General features: G+C 43.0%; 1 protein-coding gene across 1 annotated transcript in view; it reads right to left on the bottom strand.

Annotated features, from left to right (window-relative positions):
* The window catches only part of LOC110492850 (SH3 and multiple ankyrin repeat domains protein 1), a 57712-nt gene that overhangs the window by 20383 nt on the left and 17420 nt on the right, over window positions 1-19909 (bottom strand). Inside the window, 10 exon segments of the mRNA XM_036946466.2 lie at window positions 246-312; window positions 5444-5521; window positions 6090-6206; window positions 6833-6874; window positions 7355-7522; window positions 7848-7999; window positions 8185-8293; window positions 8412-8483; window positions 10393-10596; window positions 17271-17851. Of these exon segments, the coding sequence (XP_036802361.2) occupies window positions 246-312; window positions 5444-5521; window positions 6090-6206; window positions 6833-6874; window positions 7355-7522; window positions 7848-7999; window positions 8185-8293; window positions 8412-8483; window positions 10393-10596; window positions 17271-17789 (1528 nt within the window). The 5' untranslated portion in view covers window positions 17790-17851.

Genomic DNA, 19909 nt, shown 5'->3' with positions numbered 1-19909 from the left:
TCCAATGCACCGCGAACAAATACTATCTACCAGTGTGATAAAACAACTTAATAAGATGACAAAAGACAACATATATTGTGAGTCAAAGGTTGATTGAGGAAGCAGGACATTCATACCAAATGATGCACTGAAAGGTGTTTTATAGCAGACAGAACAAAATAAATATAGTAGACACTCATTCATCAAAACACACTATCAATCACTCCCGAATCTGAAGATAACCCAAGTGGAGGACCAAAACTTACCTACATCTGCATCTCTGTGGTTTTTGATGATTTCCCCGATTTCAAAATGGCCTGACATTACTGCTACCTTCAAAACACAAACACATGTAGACACACAATTACATGCAACTGTGCAACACAATACATGCTCCATGTACAGGAACAATTCTACAAAAACACAGAATTTGATAAATGCTTTGCAAATAACACATGTAAAACAAGTAACTGATTATTAACTCAATGGTTTATTTACCGATTTATTTTATTTTTTAATTTCACCTTTATTTAACCAGGTAGGCCAGTTGAGAACAAGTTCTCATTTACAACTGAGACCTGGCCAAGATAAAGCAAAGCAGTGCCACACAAACAACAACACAGAGTTACACATGGAATAAACAAACATACAGTCAATAATACAATAGAAAAAGTCTATATACAGTATGTGCACATGGCGTAAGGAGGTAAGGCAATAAATAGGCCATAGTAGCGAAGTAATTACAATTGAGCAAATTAACACTGGAGTGATAGATGTGCTGATGATGATGTGCAAGTAGAAATACTTGTGTTTAAATGAGCAAAAAAGTTTTTTTTAAACAATATGGGGATGAGGTAGATAGTAAGATGGGCTATTTACAGATGGGCTGCGTACAGCTGCAGCGATCTGTAAGCTGCTCAGATAGCTGATGCTTAAAGTCAGTGAGGGAGATATGTCTCCAACTTCAGCGATTTTTGCAATTCTTTCCAGTCATTGGCAGCAGAGAACTGGAAGGAAAGGCGGCCAAAGCAGGTGTTGGCTTGGGGATGACGAGTGAGATATACAGTGCCTTGCGAAAGTATTCGGCCCTCTTGAACTTTGCGACCTTTTGCCACATTTCAGGCTTCAAACATAAAGATATAAAACTGTATTTTTTTGTGAAGAATCAACAACAAGTGGGACACATTCATGATGTGGAACGACATTTATTGGATATTTCAAACTTTTTTAACAAATCAAAAACTGAAAAATCGGGCGTGCAAAATTATTCAGCCCCTTTACTTTCAGTGCAGCAAACTCTCTCCAGAAGTTCAGTGAGGATCTCTGAATGATCCAATGTTGACCTAAATGACTAATGATGATAAATACAATCCACCTGTGTGTAATCAAGTCTCCGTATAAATGCACCTGCACTGTGATAGTCTCAGAGGTCCGTCAAAAGCGCAGAGAGCATCATGAAGAACAAGGAACACACCAGGCAGGTCCGAGATACTGTTGTAAAGAAGTTTAAAGCCGGATTTGGATACAAAAAGATTTCCCAAGCTTTAAACATCCCAAGGAGCACTGTGCAAGCGATAATATTGAAATGGAAGGAGTATCAGACCACTGCAAATCTACCAAGACCTGGCCGTCCCTCTAAACTTTCAGCTCATACAAGGAGAAGACCGATCAGAGATGCAGCCAAGAGGCCCATGATCACTCTGGATGAACTGCAGAGATCTACAGCTGAGGTGGGAGACTCTGTCCATAGGACAACAATCAGTCGTATATTGCACAAATCTGGCCTTTATGGAAGAGTGGCAAGAAGAAAACCATTTCTTAAAGATATCCATAAAAAGTGTTGTTTAAAGTTTGCCACAAGCCACCTGGGAGACACACCTGGGAGACATGTGGAAGAAGGTGCTCTGGTCAGATGAAACCAAAATTGAACTTTTTGGCAACAATGCAAAACGTTATGTTTGGCGTAAAAGCAACACAGCTGAACACACCACCCCCACTGTCAAACATGGTGGTGGCAGCATCATGGTTTGGGCCTGCTTTTCTTCAGCAGGGACAGGGAAGATGGTTAAAATTGATGGGTAGATGGATGGAGCCAAATACAGGACCATTCTGGAAGAAAACCTGATGGAGTCTGCAAAAGACCTGAGACTGGGACGAGATTTGTCTTCCAACAAGACAATGATCCAAAACATAAAGCAAAATCTACAATGGAATGGTTCAAAAATAAACATATCCAGGTGTTAGAATGGCCAAGTCAAAGTCCAGACCTGAATCCAATCGAGAATCTGTGGAAAGAACTGAAAACTGCTGTTCACAAATGCTCTCCATCCAACCTCACTGAGCTCGAGCTGTTTTGCAAGGAGGAATGGGAAAAAATGTCAGTCTCTCGATGTGCAAAACTGATAGAGACATACCCCAAGCGACTTACAGCTGTAATCGCAGCAAAAGGTGGCGCTACAAAGTATTAACTTAAGGGGGCTGAATAATTTTGCACGCCCAATTTTTCAGTTTTTGATTTGTTAAAAAAGTTTGAAATATCCAATAAATGTTGTTCCACTTCATGATTGTGTCCCACTTGTTGTTGATTCTTCACAAAAAAATACAGTTTTATATCTTTTTGTTTGAAGCCTGAAATGTGGCAAAAGGTCGCAAAGTTCAAGGGGGCCGAATACTTTCGCAAGGCACTGTACCTGCTGGAGCGTGTGCTACGGGTGGGTGTTGTTATGGTGACCAGTAAGCTGAAATAAGGTGGAGCTTTACCTAGCAAAGACTTATAGATGACCTGGAGCCAGTGGGTCTGGCAACGAATATGTAGCGAGGGCCAGCCGACGAAAGCATACAGTGGTGGGTGGTATTTTGGGCTTTGGTGACAAAACAGATGGCACTGTGATAGACTGCGTTCAGTTTGCTGAGTAGAGTGTTGGAGGCTATTTTGTAAATTACATCGCAGAAGTCGAGGATCGGTAGAAGTGTCCGTTTTACGAGGGTATTTTTGGCAGCGTGAGTGAAGGAGGGTTTTTTTTTCGAAATAGGAAGCCGATTCTAGATTTATTTTTGGATTGGAGATGTTTAATATGAGTCTGGAAGGAGAGTTTACAGTCTAGCCAGACACCTAGGTATTTGTAGTTGTCCACATATTCTAAGTCAGAACCGTCCAGAGTAGTGACGCTGGACGGGCGGGCAGGTGCGGGCAGCGATCAGTTGAAAAGCATGCATTTAGTTTTACTAGCGTTTAAGAGCAGTTGGAGGCCATGGAAGGAGTGTTGTATGGCATTGAAGCTCGTTTGGAGGTTTGTTAAAACAGTGTCCAAAGAAGTGCCAGATGTTTACAGAATGGTGTCACCTGCGTAGAGGTGGATCAAGGAATCCCCTGCAGCAAGAACGACATCGTTGATATATACAGAGAAAAGAGTAAGCCCAAGAATTGAACCCTGTGGTACCCCCATAGAGACTGCCAGAGGTCCGGACAACAGGCCCTCCGATTTGACACATTGAACTCTATCTGAGAAGTAGTTGGTGAACAAGGCGAGGCAGCTGTTGAGTCTGCCGATAAGAATACGATGATTCACAGGGTCGAAAGCCTTGGCAAGGTCGATGAAGACGGCAGCACAGTACTGTCTTTTAGCGATGGCAGTTATGATATCGTTTAGTACCTTGAGTGTGGCTGAGGTGCACCCGTGAACAGCTCGGAAACCGGATTGCACAGCGGAGAAGGTACGGTGGGATTCGAAATGGTCAGTGATCTGTTTGTTAACTTGGCTTTCGAAGACTTTAGAAAGGCAGGGCAGGATGGATATAGGTCTGTAACAGTTTGGGTCTAGAGTGTAGGGAGATAACTGCGGTAGCTTTCCAATCTTTAGGAATCTCAGACGATAAGAAAGAGAGGTTGAACAGACTGGTAATAGGGGTTGCAACAATGGCGGCGGATAATTTTAGAAAGAGATGGTCCAGATTGTCTAGCCCAGCTGATTTGTATGGGTCCAGGTTTTGCAGCTCTTTTAGAACATCTGCTATCTGGATTGGGGTGAAGGAGAAGCTGGGGAGGCTTGGGCAACTAGCTGCGGCGGGTGCAGAGCGGTTGGCCGGGGTCGGGGTAGCCAGCAGGAAAGCATGGCCAGCCGTAGAGAAATGCTTATTGAAATTCTCAATTATCGTGGATTTATTGGTGGTGACAGTGTTTCCTAGCCTCAGTGCAGTGGGCAGCTGGGAGGAGATGCTCTTATTCTCCATGGACTTTACCGTGTCCCAAAACTTTTTGGAGTTAGAGCTACAGGATGCAAATTTCTGTTCTGTCCTGACTTTCCTTGAAAGTTGCATATCACGGGGACTATTCGATGCTAGTGCAAATCGCCACAGGATTTCTTTGTGCTGGTCGAGGGCAGTGGAGAGAACCAAGGGCTATATATTTATTCTTAGTTCTACATTTTTTGAAAGGGACTTGCTTATTTAAGATGGTGAGGAAATGACTTTTAATGGATGACCAGGCATCCTCTACTGATGGGATGAGGTCAATATCCTTCCAGGATACCCGGGCCAGGTCAATAAGAAAGGTTTGCTCATCGCAGACGTGTTTTAGGGAGTGTTTCACAGTGATGAGGGGTGGTTGTTTGACCGCGGACCCATAGCGGATGCAGGCAATGAGGCAGTGATCGCTGAGATCCTGATTGAAAGAGCAGAGGTGTATTTGGAGGGCAAGTTGTTCAGGATAATATCTATCAGGGTGCCCATGTTCACAGATTTAGGGTTGTACCTGGTGGGTTCCTTGATAATTTGTGTGAGATTGAGGGCATCTAGCTTAGACTGTAGGACTGCCGGGGTGTTAAGCATATCCCAGTTTAGGTTACCTAACAGAACAATCTATAGATCAATTCACATATGGTGTCCAGGGCACAGCTGTGAGCTGAGGGGGGTCTATAACAGGTGGCAACAGTGAGAGACTTAATTCTGGAGAGATTAATTTTTAAAATTAGAAGCTTCGAAATGTTTGGGCATAGATCTGGAAGGTATGACAGAACTTTGCAGGCTATCTCTGCAGTAGATTGCAACTCCTCCCCCTTTGGCAGTTCTATCTTGACGGAAATTGTTGTAGTTGGGGATGGAAATCTCAGAATATTTGGTGGCCTTCCTAAACCAGGATTCAGACACGGCAAGAACAAGGGTTGGCGGAGTGTGCTAAAGCAGTGAGTAAAATAAACTTAGGGAGGAGGCTTTTGATGTTAACATGCATGAAACCAAGGCTTTTACGCTTAAAGAAGTAAACAAATGAGAGCACCTGGTGACACACAGGGCCTGGGTTAACCTCTACATCACCCGAGGAACAGAGGAGGAGTAGGATGAGGGTACGGCTAAAGGCTATCAAAACTGGTCGTCTAGTACCGCCTAGTACCTATAACAATCCTGATTACATTTGGCGAAGTCGGCAGTATATATATATAAACTGAAAACATGAAGTTGTTATTGATACCTGAAAGGGGGTTTGTCCATGCTTGTTCTTCATTTCCTTATTGGCACCTCTGTAGAGCAGAACACGAACACAGCTTTCCTGATAGGCCAGAAAGAAAGTCGCTGTTTTAAGGCCCAGTGCAGTCAAAAATGTAATTTCCTGTGTTTTATTTCTATTTCCACACTTTGAGGTTGGAATAATTATGTGAAATTGTGAAAATTATGACAATGCCCTTTTAGTTTAAGAGATGTTTTTAAAGGCCACCTTAAATTTCACCCTGTTTTGGTGAGAGGGAGTTTTGTTATATTACTTAATTAGACCAATAAGAAAGAGATACAAGCCTCTCTACCAATAACAGCAAATGTAATGTTTTCCCCTCCCCACTCAAACCACTCCCAGACAGTCCTAGCAACATACTTGCTTGAGAAATTGCTCTTTGCTAAAAAAAACTATTTGTTCATTTTTTTACCATTTTAATTGTAAAGGTACTTCATTGTTATCCAGAAATTATTTGATATTTCGATAAAAATGGCTGCATTGGACATTAATAACTTGATTCAGGACTAAAATATCATACAGTAGTTTTGGAACTCACATACCAGTTTCTTTAAGTTCAACTTTGAATGGAAACACACACTCTTTATTGCACATTTTAAATGGTACTTACCTTATTATACAGAGCACAAATGTGAAGTGCAGTGTTCCCTGAGGCATTCTGAGAAGTGGTATCTGCCCCATAGAACAGAAGGTGCTCCAGGTGCTGGGCAAAACCATTCTGGCAGGCCTTGGGGGAGGGTGTATAAAGAAAGTATCTAAATATGACAATTATTAGCAATAGAAAATCTCAGGGGTTGTAGAAGGATCATCACGTCACAATCAATTTCAAATAAATGAAATATACTGTATGTAGCAACATTTGTGACAACGTGAAAGATAAACAGAATAGAAAGATATAGAGTTGATGAATAAAATGATATAAATACGCCTTTGACTTCCCCTTCTGCTTAAAGATTTGCTCTTTCTTTTTTGCACTTGAAATAACACAAGAAACCAAATTAAAAGAAGTACCACAGGACACTACACAAGCTAACATGAACAAAAGTAAAATAGCATGACACCACACTGGTGAACAGCACAGCACAGAAAAAGATGCAGAGATAGAAGATGTCAGCACGGGATGGTATCTAAAGTCTATTCGCATTGGACTCAACAGTTACATGAGATACGAGTAAGGATTTGGCACTTGGGAAGGATCACTGTTTCAGGAAGAAATGACCAATCTCCCCTTTCTTTCTTTCTTTCTATAATATTTTTTCTTAACCACTTTGAGACCATGGAAGGTTATGTAAGGTCATGACCCTAAGTATTCATGACTTAAATCGAAGTATTAATGGATTACATGATGAGTACCTTGTGTATTTCTTGCATTCCAAATTCCTCTTCATCCCTGAGCTGTGGAGAGAAAGGAAGAGCGGAGGAAAGGGAATGAATGGAAAGAGATGAGTGAGAGTGTTTCTCAATGGAGGAGAATGGAGAGTAGAAAAAGAGGGATGAAATGTTTAAGACATGGACAGGACAGGAGACTGAAAGGAAAGTAAAAACCTAATGTACTATACCAACGTATGATAATACACAGAAGAGAAAAATATGAATAGACATAAAAACAACAGTATACATGTCACCTTCCACAAAAAAAACAGTTATTGCGTGTGACAAAACACATTTCAGTTCATTACTGTAGCTACCGCCTTGGTCCAGTCAGTGTAGTTTTGTAGATATCAGATCTCTATGGCAAGACACGTCCCTCAGCCAATTTGAGTCAAAATAGGGCCAGTGCTGTCTGAGACATTGTTTGTGACGATCATACGGATGGAGGTGATTATTTTTTTTTGGGGGGGGGGATTGATCTGCTTTAGACAGCCAGACGGATACCTGGTGAGACTCCTCCCAGCCGTTTTCATCTCTCACTCCCAGTCTGGCCCTGTAGTAGAGTAGGGTCTCGCAGCAGGAGGTGTCGCCACCTATCAGCACTGAGTGGTACAGCGGGGTCAGGCAACATCTGTCTTTGTAATCAGGAGACGCTCCCAGGGACAGTAGAGCCTGGCAAGGATGGAGAAAATACATGCTTATTAAACCCATGATGTGTGTGTGTGTGTTTTTTATTTAACCTTTATTTAACTAGGCAAGTCAGTTAAGAACAAATTCTTATTTTCAATGACGGCCTAGGAACAGTGGGTTAACTGCCTGTTCAGGGGCAGAGCGACAGATTTGTACCTTGTCAGCTCGGGGGTATGAACCTTCCGGTTACTAGTCCAACGCTCTAACCACTAGGCTACCCTGCCGCCCCGTGTGTGTGTGTGTGTGTGTGTGTGTGTGTGTGTGTGTGTGTGTGTGTGTGTGTGTGTGTGTGTGGAGTCCTAGTTACCAGCAGCGCAACATGATTGTGTGCCTTGACAGCCTTGTGTACAGCTGTCAGTCCATCTCTGGTTCTGAAGTCGACATGGGCCCCACCTTGAACGAGCGTCCTGATCCCCTCCACTGTCATACCAGATTGCACCGCCACAGACAGGGGAGACTCTGAAGAGGAGGGAGAGAGAGAAAGGAGGGAGGGGGAAATGGAGGATCAAGAAGAGAGGGAGGGAGCAGGGAAAGAGTTTGAGATTATGGGGGTTGTTAATATCGGTAATGATCATTTGAGATTTGACTGAAAACAGTGTCAGAGTCATGCAGTGGTAACCCTATCAAGCTAGTTTTCAACTCACCTCCATTGTCAGGGTCATGGTAGTTTGGGTCGAGACCTTTGTCCAGGACCTTTGATATCTTATCTAATGATCCACTCACAATGTAGTCCATGAACTTTTTCAGACTCGCCTGCAATGGAAGATGTTCACTGGACATTAAAAACATTGTCTGCCACAGTCTGCCATAAACTTTCATTTCCATAGCTGTACAAATATCTTTCACCTACAACAAGGGACATAGGAAGTACCTTGGTGTGCAGTTTAGTAAGTAGTTTTTCATCCAGGTTTGTTTGTTTGTATACCCTGGTCTTGTACCTAAACTGTGGAACAGAAAACATTTGCAGTAGAATCAAATCTTTAAAGCAATCTGAAGGATGAAAACACGTTATTTTCATACCCCTGGCTTCAACCTTGCCTAATCTAAACACTGTAGTCCTTCTGGAACCAACTCTAGCCCTGACCTCTTACATATTTGGAACCCCACCCAGGTCATAAACACCCACAACAGACATACCACCAGAGGGCATCATAATACCAGTGCATGGGTATCACTGTACTGTGTATTGGTTTCACAGTAAGTGAAGCTCCGCAGTGAAAAATCGAAGCACTGCAAACACACTAAAAAGCAAATGTATAATAAATACATCGATCCAAATCTGTTTTGACCTACAAGCTGGTTGTGGTTAAGGTTGAGGTCAAACCCATTCATATCAAGTCAGTTAAAGAAAATGCAATGAAAATCTGACTTGGGGGCAGCCCATTAGTCTTAGTGAGTTTTTAAATGCACTCCCCGAAAAGTCTCAAGCTAAATAGGATACAAATACACTACCGTTCAAAAGTTTGGGGTCACTTAGAAATGTCTTTGTTTTTGAAAGAAAAGCCATTTTTTTTGTCCATTAAAATAACATCAAATTGATCAGAAATACAGTGTAGACATTGTTAATGTTGTAAATGACTATTGTAGCTGTCTTAGGTCAGTTAGGATCACTACTTTATTTTAAGAATGTGAAATGTCAGAATAATAGGAGAGAATTATTTTATTTCAGCTTTTTTCATCACATTCCCAGTAGGTCAGAAGTTTACATACACTCAATTAGTATTGGGTAGCATTGCCTTTAAATTGTTTCACTTGGGTCAAACGTTTTGGGTAGCCTTCCACAAGCTTCCCACAATAAGTTGGGGGAATTTTGGCCCATTCCTCCTGATAGAGCAGATGTAACTGAGTCAGGTTTGTAATCTGTCTGTAAACAATGGTTGGAAAAATTACTTGTGTCAAATGCACAAATTAGATGTCCTAACCGACTTGCAAAAACTATAGTTTATTAACAAGACATTTGTGGAGTGGTTGAAAAATGAGTTTTAATGACTCCAACTTAAGTGTATGTAAACTTCCAACTTCAACTTTACATACTGTAGAGGCCCATTATCAGCAACCATCACTCCTGTGTTCCAATTGCACGTTGTGTTAGCTAATCCAAGTTTATTATTTTGAAAGGGTAATTGATCATTAGAAAACCCTTTTGCAATTATGTTAGCCAGCTCCTAGCACAGTTAGCACACATAGTACCAGCAAAACACCAGTCTCAACGTCAACAGTGAAGAGGCGACTCCGGGATGCATTTCTCAAACTAGACACTCTAATGTATTTGTCCTCTTGCGCAGTTGTGCACCGGGGCCTCCCACTTCTCGCATGGAATAGCCTTCATTTCTCAGAACAAGAATAAACTGACGAGTTTCAGAAGAAAGGTCTTTGTTTCTGCCCATTTTAAGCCTGTAATCGAACCCACACATGCTGATGCTCCAGATGCTCAATTAGTCTAAAGATGGCCAGTTTTATTACTTCTTTAATTCAGAACAACAGTTTTCAACTGTGCTAACATAATTGCAAAAGGGTTTTCTAATGATAAATTAGCCTTTTAAAATGATAAACTTGGATTAGCTAACACAACGTGCCATTGGAACACAGGAGTGATGGTTGCTGACAATGGGCCTCTGTACGCCTATGTAGATATTCCATTAAACAAATCAGCCATTTCCAGCTACAATAGTCATTTACAACATTAACAATGTCTACACTGTATTTCAGATCAATTTGATGTTATTTTAATGGACAAAAAAAGTAGCTTTTCTTTCAAAAACAAGTACATTTGTAAGTGACCCCAAACTTTGGAACGGTAGTGTATTATTATTGCATCACTCTCTAACATCCAGTGTCTCCCATCAAAATACCTCCAGGTAAGGCACCCCTTTCTCAAAGGACTGTGGGTAGTCTCGGAGGCAGCGCTCCTCCTCCAGGAACATGGCGTCTCGTCCCTCTCCGGCGGGCTGGAAGAGGCCATAGTTGTAGATGTCCCACAGTGGCTCGCTCAGCGAACAGACGACCTGCTGCTTGGCACTCCACACCGTGAAGTCAGGGTCAAACTGCAGACACCTCTGACAGAGGGAGGAGACGAGAGACGAGAGAGCACAGTGGACAGTTAATAGGTATGAAAATCACGAGTGTATTATTTTCAAGGTGGTGTGCATGTGTGTGTGTGCATGTGTGTGCGTGCATGCGTGAGTTTTGAATGGAAGCAAGGATTGGGGCAAAGGTGAGTTCTACATTTTAAATGCCATTTGATTTGACTGGAAGGTGTATAATTAGCTTGGCATACAATTTGTGATCCAAATCTAAAGCATCATGGCAGTTAATTATTCATAACATGGTGACATTTTAGCAACAAGGCTGTATTAACGGCATGTGATTGACAAGAGTTTGTTTTAAAAGTAGAGGTAGAAAGTACTTTATGGAAATTGGTTTCACCTTTCTATCAATGGCCTTTTACTGGTCCCATTGAAAACTGACAATTATCATGTTTACTCTACTTGAAATGAACAAATAATCTAACTGATCTAGCACACTAACTACTGAGCATCAAATGTGCTCATTCGCTGCCAAGCCACCGATTCGCTATCACCATTCTGACTCATTTGTATACAAATGAAAGGTGTGTAAATTATTAATCAGTCGCCATGTCTATTAACTGTGTCTATTAACAAGACTCAAGACACACAATGAGAGCCAATATTTACTAGGACCCAGAGTACAACACTCACTCTGTCAACTAAACCAATTATCTGCCTTAGCCATAACCTTAGACCTGCATTGCAATCAATGGAAGACAGAGATTTTCTTCATAGACTTCTTTAGAGGATAAAGCGCGTTACCCCCACGTACGTCTGTGTTTGATACATTAGAGGCTTTCTGGTCACAATGGACAATGTCTTTGATGTTTTAATATGCATCTGGTAACTTTGCATTAATTTGATTTTAGGCTGATGTTTGTGGAGTATTCTTCCATATTATTGTTTTATTTTTTTGGGGGGGGGACAACATTTTCTATAGTTTTCTCCCCTTCTGTCTATCCGTTTGATACTGTAGCCAACAGCACATGGCGAGATCATTAGAGGAGCAATGTACCCGTTGCCATAGCAATGCCGTCCCTTGGAGGAAATACCCGAGTATGTGTGTCTGTGTGTCTGTGTGTGAGAGAGACGTGTGTATGCAAGATGTATGGTGTGTGTGTGTTTGTGTGTGATTCCTGGGAGAGAGCGGAACTTCAGAAAGTATTCACACCCCTTGACTTTTTCCACATGTTGCTGTGTTACAGCCTGGATTTAACATTTATTAAATATAAATTGTTTGTCACTGGTTTACTTTTTCTTCATTTTTACTATTTTCTACATCGTACAATAATAGTGAAGACATCAAAACTATGAAATAACACATATGGAATCACGTAGTAACCAAAAAAGTGTTAAACAAATCAACATATATTTTATACACTGCTCCAAAAAATAAAGGGAACACTTAAACAACACAATGTAACTCCAAGTCAATCACACTTCTGTGAAATCAAACTGTCCACTTAGGAAGCAACACTGATTGACAATACATTTCACATGCTGTTGTGCAAATGGAATAGACAACAGGTGGAAATTATAGGCAATTAGCAAGACACCCCTAATAAAGGAGTGGTTCTGCAGGTGGTGACCACAGACCACTTCTCAGTTCCTATGCTTCCTGGCTGATGTTTTGGTCACTTTTGAATGCTGGTGGTGCTTTCACTCTAGTGGTAGCATGAGACGGAGTCTACAACCCACACAAGTGGCTCAGGTAGTGCAGCTCATCCAGGATGGCACATCAATGCGAGCTGTGGCAAGGTTTGCTGTGTCTGTCAGTGTAGTGTCCAGAGCATGGAGGCACTACCAGGAGACAGGCCAGTACATCAGGAGACGTGGAGGAGGCCGTAGGAGGGCAACAACCCAGCAGCAGGACCGCTACCTCCGCCTTTGTGCAAGGAGGAGCAGGAGGAGCACTGCCAGAGCCCTGCAAAATGACCTCCAGCAGGCCACAAATGTGCATGTGTCTGCTCAAACGGTCAGAAACAGACTCCGTGAGGGTGGTATGAGGGCCCGACGTCCACAGGTGGGGGTTGTGCTTACAGCCCAACACCGTGCAGGACGTTTGGCATTTGCCAGAGAAGATTGGCAAATTCGCCACTGGCGCCCTGTGCTCTTCACAGATGAAAGCAGGTTCACACTGAGCACATGTGACAGACATGACAGAGTCTGGAGACGCCGTGGAGAACATTCTGCTGCCTGCAACATCCTCCAGCATGAACGGTTTGGCGATGGGTCAGTCATGGTGTGGGGTGGCATTTCTTTGGGGGGCCGCACAGCCCTCCATGTGCTCGCCAGAGGTAGCCTGACTGCCATTAGGTACCGAGATGAGATCCTCAGACCCCTTGTAAGACCATATGCTGGTGCTGTTGGCCCTGGGTTCCTCCTAATGCAAGACAATGCTAGACCTCATGTGGCTGGAGTGTGTCAGCAGGTCCTGCAAGAGGAAGGCATTGATGCTATGGACTGGCCCGCCCGTTTCCCAGACCTGAATCCAATTGAGCACATCTGGGACATCATGTCTCGCTCCATCCACCAACGCCACGATGCACCACAGACTGTCCAGGAGTTGGCGGATGCTTTAGTCTAGGTCTGGGAGGAGATCCCTCAGGAGACCATCCGCCACCTCATCAGGAGCATGCCCAGGCGTTGTAGGGAGGTTATACAGGCACGTGTAGGCCACACACACTACTGAGCCTCATTTTGACTTGTTTTAAGGACATTACATCAAAGTTGGATCAGCCTGTAGTGTGGTTTTCCACTTTAATTTTGAGTGTGACTCCAAATCCAGACCTCCATGGGTTGATAAATTTGATTTCCATTGATCATTTTTGTGTGATTTTGTTGTCAGCACATTCAACTATGTAAAGAAAAAAGTATTTAATAAGAATATTTAATTCATTCAGATCTAGGATGTGTTATTTTAGTGTTCCCTTTATTTTTTTGAGCAGTGTATTTCAGATTCTTCAAAATAGCCACCCTTTGCATTGATGACAGCTTTGCACACTCTTGGCATGCTCTCAACCAGCTTCATGAGGAATGCTGTTCCAAAAGCCTTGAAGAAGTTCCCACATATGCTGAGCACTTGTTGGCTGCTTTTCCTTCAATCTGCATTCCAACTCATCCCAAACCATCTCAATTGGGTTGAGGTCGGGTGATTCTGTAGGCAGCATCATGCTGTGGGGATGTTTTTCAGCGGCTGGGAGACTAGAGACTCAGGATTCACCTTCCAACAGGACAATGACCCTAAGCACACAGCCAAAACAACACAGGAATTGCTTCGGGACAAGTCTCTGAATGTTCTTGAGTGGTCCAGCCAGAGCCTGGACATGAACCCGATCATACATCTCTGGAGACACCTGGAAATAGCTGTGCAGCGACACTCCCCATCCGACCTGACAGAGCTTGAGAGATTCTGCAGAGAAGAATGGGAGAAACTCCCCAAATACAGGTCTGGCAAGCTTGTAGCGTCATACCCAAGAAGAATCAAGGCTGTAATCGCTGCCAAAGGTGCTTCACCAAAGTACTGAGTAAAAGGTCTGAATACTTATGTAAATGTGATATTTAAGTTTCAGATTTGTTAAAAATGTGCAAATATTTCTAAAAACCTGTTTTTGTGGTATTGTGTGTAGATTAATGAGGGGGAAAAAACAATTTAATCAATTTTAGAATAAGGCTGTAACGTAAAAAAATGTGGAAAAAGTGAAGGGGTCTGAATACTTTCCGAATGCACTTTATATATGTGTGACACTTCCACCCTATCATTCTGTTGTTTCTGACAGGGCTCTTCTGGGATGCTCTCAGCAGCTATCCTCATTGCATTAAATACAGTGGGGCAAAAAAGTATTTAGTCAGCCACCAATTGTGCAAGTTCTCCCACTTAAAAAGATGAGAGAGGCCTGTAATGAATTTATTTGCAAATTATGGTGGAAAATAAGCATTTGGTCAATAACAAAAGTTTATCTCAATACTGTTATATACCCTTTGTTGGCAATGACAGAGGTCAAACGTTTTCTGTAAGTCTTCACAAGGTTTTCACACACTGTTGCTGGTATTTTGGCCCATTCCTCCATGCAGATATCCTCTAGAGCAGTGATGTTTTGGGGCTGTTGCTGGACAACACAGACTTTCAACTCCCTCCAAAGATTTTCTATGGGGTTGAGATCTGGAGACTGGCTAGGCCACTCCAGGACCTTGAAATGCTTCTTACGAAGCCACTCCTTTGTTGCCTGGGCGGTGTGTTTGGGATCATTGTCATGCTGAAAGACCCAGCCACGTTTCATCTTCAATGCCCTTGCTGATGGAAGGAGGTTTTCACTCAAAATCTCACGATACATGGCCCCATTCATTATTTCCTTTCAACGGATCAGTCGTCCTGGTCCCTTTGCAGAAAAACAGCCCCAAAGCATGATGTTTCCACCCCCATGCTTCACAGTAGGTATGGTGTTGTTTGGATGCAACTCAGCATTCTTTGTCCTCCAAACACGACGAGTTGAGTTTTTACCAAAAAGTTATATTTTGGTTTCATCTGACCATTTGACATTCTCCCAATCTTCTTCTGGATCATCCAAATGCTCTCTAGCAAACTTCAGACGGGCCTGGACATGTATTGGCTTAAGCAGGGGGACACATCTGGCACTGCAGGATTTGAGTCCCTGGCGGCATAGTGTGTTACTGATGGTAGGCTTTGTTACTTTGGTCCCAGCTCTCTGCAGGTCATTCACTAGGTCCCCCCGTGTGGTTCTGGGATTTTTGCTCACCGTTCTTGTGATCATTTTGACCCCACGGGGTGAGATCTTGCGTGGAGCCCCAGATCGAGGGAGATTATCAGTGACCTTCTATGTCTTCCATTTCCTAATAATTGCTCCCACAGTTGATTTCTTCAAACCAAGCTGCTTACCTATTGCAGATTCAGTCTTCCCAGCCTGGTGCAGGTCTACAATTTTGTTTCTGGTGTCCTTTGACAGCTCTTTGGTCTTGGCCATAGTGGAGTTTGGAGTGTGACTGTTTGAGGTTGTGGACAGGTGTCTTTTATACTGATAACAAGTTCAAACAGGTGCCATTAATACAGGTGACGAGTGGAGGACAGAGGAGCCTCTTAAAGAAGAAGTTACAGGTCTGTGAGAGCCTGAAATCTTGCTTGTTTGTAGGTGAACAAATACTTATTTTCAACCATAATTTGCAAATAAATTCATAAAAAATCTTACAATGTGATTTTCTTTATTTTCTTTTCTCATTTTGTCTGTCATAGTTGAAGTGTACCTATGATGAAAATTACAGGCCTCTCTCATCTTTTTAAGTCGGAGAACTTGCACAATTGTTGGCTGACTAAATACTTTTTTTGCCCCACCGTATATCATTGTTCAGACATTAACTACTGAGAGATTTATCAATGTACAGAGATGTGTGTTGTAGTGTTGGGGGGAAAAAAATTATACAGTTACATATTGGGATATTATTTTTGGTGATATTTCACAATATTATTGTTGACAATATCGCAATAATATTTTTGCGCTAGTCGGCTGTACCTGCACCAAAACTCCAGTATTTTTCCTTCATAGCTTGTTCTCCATCTTCTTTTTAAGTCGTGAGACAATTTGTTTTCAGCACCTTTATTTCCATGACTGATCAAAACAAATGTTCTCATGGGCTCACTCTTGTCCCCCTGCAGCAGACATATGGTGAGCAATATGTTTGGAACATCGAATCGCAATAAAATCGCAGTACCGAATTGCAATACATGTCATATCGGCACCAAAGTATGGTGATAATATCGTAACGTGAGGTCCCTGGGAATTCTCATCCCAAGTATGTTGCTTGTGACCTTGATCCCCCTCTTTTGACCTATTCATGCCTCTTTTTGTCTCCCTCTCTAACATCCTGTGCTTCTCTCTCTCTCTCTCCTTCTCTTTCTCTCTCTCGCTTTCTCTCTCCTTCTCTTTCAGCCTCCACTCAACTTCATTTCCTCATTCTCTCCATCTAATTTTGAACAATTCTATTTCCTGTGCGAGGTACTTTAAGTTGTTTGTTGGGGTGGGTAATGGGTAGTCTAGGATGCCCCGTGGGTGACGGTGCTTTAAGACCAAGACACCAAATGCCCTCTTTTGTGTTCACGCCCTCCTCAAACTCATTAAAACTCTATTAGATAATTAGCAATTACTGTTATATTGAGGGCAGATCAGCTGACATGTAGAACAGTTGGGAATGTTCTGGGAATTGGAGTACGGAGAAGAGTCATAACAGGGGAGGGGTTAACAAAGGGTACTCATTCTCACCTGAAATGCCGCTGCAGTATGGAGCAAGGGGGTTGGCCAACTCTCACCCACAATCACACCTATCCATGCAGTACTGAGAAAGCATCTATCGCTTCAAATCATTGCTAACTTCATTGAGAAGTGAGAACACTGTCAATTACTTTGGATTATTAAGTGAGCCGTGTTTAGCACTTGCATGTAGCCTAACCTGAGTCAAGTCTCTGTTCTTCATAGATTCATAACCCATATGATAGAGATGGTTGTTCTGAATGTAGTATGGTTCCCCTCAGGATTGATCTCTGGCCTGGGCTTGGCTGTTACACTGTCTGTATCCAATGATAGTAATGTGAGAAGAATATAATAACAGCTTGACATAATTGTACTTAGCAGTACCATGAAACATGCACCTACTGTCTGTTTGATGTCAGGGATTCCAATGCGGAACACCATCATGGTCAGGTGAGTGTCCTCTATGGGCGCCACTGTGGTCATACTCCGCTCCATGTGAGCGCGTCTCTTCTGGGTCTGAGTGGACGGGGCCGGGTGATACTGCTGCTGATTGGCTGGGATGAGATGGTGTTGCTGCTTTTGGGGGGCCTGATTGGATGTATAGGGGATGCCTCTATTTCTTGGATTCGCTGGCCTCAGTGTCCGGTCTCCTCTCTGTCTTCCAACCACAATGGCCGAGGGTTTACCTCCCTCCCATTTACCTTCGCGTGATTGTCTGCCTCCCTTTATCTCCATCTCCTCGAGCCCTTCTATCCCTCCATTCTCCTTCTCTCTACTCTCCCCCTTTCTGTTCTCTCGTCCCTGCTCCTCTTCCTCTTCCTCATCCTCCCCATACTTGTCATCCTCCCCGGGATAATAGTGTTTGCTATTCCCCAGCATCCTTCGCTGTGCAGGATCACTGCAGAGAGGGCCAGGTGACATTGCTGTCGTGGCAACGTGACATGGCTGTCCCGTGCGACATTGTCTTCACCCCCAAAAACATGCTGTGGAGGAGAGAGGGACGTAAAAGGGTTAAACAAATGGCTAATTAACACATTGACTGACAACACTCAAATCGACACACTTCTCGAACTGCGAGAAAATAAATGAACTCGTAAAATGTAAAGCATTTGGTATTAACAGTAGCGCAGGCATATGCGATAGAAGCAATAACTCATTGGTGACATTGGCTTCTCACATAGCCTAGGTGAATGAGTGCTGGTCCACATTTTACATTTTGCTGTCGAGAATACATGGGGGAATAGAGCTGATGAAAGACGGCCTATATATAAACTCTATGAATATTTGCAGGTTCATTGCAGGAGAGAGAGGACAGGCAGTTTAGTATTGAGCATGGTCAAAAGCTTTGTGCTTCGTTTTTTTTAATGGTCATAGTCCCATTGTTTTCTCTAGTGAAACTAACAGCAAGTTGCCCAGTTTAATAATACTGTCCTTTCACGAGCATTTGGCTGGGAAATCCCTCCATATGCTTTTTGCTGGTTTCACTTTGAGGCGTAGTCTGGCTACAGGGCCTGCCATCATGCAGAGTTGGATCTTGTCCCAAAAAAAAACGTCTTAACGATGGTGGATGAAGTTGGGATTCCCCACTGCCCTATTGGCAGTTTTGAGGTCGGAATTGAAAATGAAGGCGGTGAGCCCCACATACTGTAGATGTGAATCTGTAGACTCAAATGGACAGACGGAGCTCAATAAAACATCCCATGATGCCACAGGGACAGCTTTAATTTTAGACTAGTAGCAGGCAAACTAACACAGAAGGGCCGCTTCTGGAAAGCTCATGATGCTTTAAGAATTACAGACATGAAAAAAAGCACAGACACATCACTCACATAAATTTACATGGCAAACATGATAGATAGGTTCTAGTGTTTTCAACCAGTGTTTGTGTTAGTACCACTGAATGACAGTATGTTGGAGGTATGTTTGATGCATGCAGATCAATAGGGTCTGTCCATGTCTCAGTACCCAGAAGGCAAACAGGAAGCATACCCATTGAATAGCTGCTGTGTAAAGAGGATGGGGAACCGAGGATTGAGCATGGTGGGAAAGTGATCCCCAAGGAGCCAGTGAGTGACGGGGATGGCCACTTCACCCTGAGCAACTGTCTGTCAAAGGAAGTGAGAAGGGCAGGACAGAGAGATGAGCCGGCCGGCTGGAGAATGGTGAAGAAGGAAACGTGTCTCTAACCACTTCAGCAAACACACACACTATACATTATAGAGGGGGCTCAATGAAAATCGCTTGGAAACAATGCATCAACACATGTAAAAGGAACTGCAGGAACCACCTATGAAATGGACAACGCTGCCATTCATCCTACACTCTAGTTGTTGTTGGCGGCATTAGATTCGACGTTCCCAAACCACGCCTCACATTGATGGTGATGGCGTCTATAATTCCCATGTTGCTAAACCGCAGCATGCTAATGATTAGAACACTTTAGGAGGTTACCACCGTCATGAAATGAACAAGGAGGGACGGAGATAGGCTGATTTATGTACATTGTCTCATTCATTATTGAAGAACTGGAGAGTCTGCACTGGAGGAGAGAAGAGAAAGACAGACAGAAGGCAGACAGGCCAATAGAGTGCCAAAGAGCTAACTCATTGGGGAGGGAAAGAGAGAGAGAGAGTGAGATGTATTCTGCATAAAGCAGAGTAATCAGATTGAGGGAGAAATAGAGAGTGAGAACAATTGGGCGGTTGGAAGGCTGATGAGAGAAAGTTGAAGAGAGCGCTGACAGGAAAAGTAGGATACAAGCGAAAGTGACTGGGTGAGGAGCGATGAGAGGAAGAACTCATTGGCAAACAAGGAGTGGAAGAGATGGTCCTGGAAATAGGCCTACATCACAAGTTTGAGCAACATTTACAATCACAATAGGTACTGAAGCCTCATGAACCTCCCAATAAAAGGATAAAACTCTTGTTGGCTTGCTCTGTATGACCAATTGAACATGGAGGGCCCCCAAATGAATTAAAAACAGTGAGAGCTCAGCACCATCTGACGACTGTGTTTTTGAAAGGCTGCTGAAGTTAGCGAGA

The sequence above is a fragment of the Oncorhynchus mykiss genome, chromosome 16 (genome assembly GCF_057628025.1).
Source record: "Oncorhynchus mykiss isolate SJ-2025 chromosome 16, ASM5762802v1, whole genome shotgun sequence".
Taxonomy (NCBI): Eukaryota; Metazoa; Chordata; class Actinopteri; order Salmoniformes; family Salmonidae; genus Oncorhynchus; species Oncorhynchus mykiss.
The sequence above is the reverse complement of the archived record's forward strand: the minus strand, read 5'-3'. Positions and strand labels throughout refer to the sequence as shown.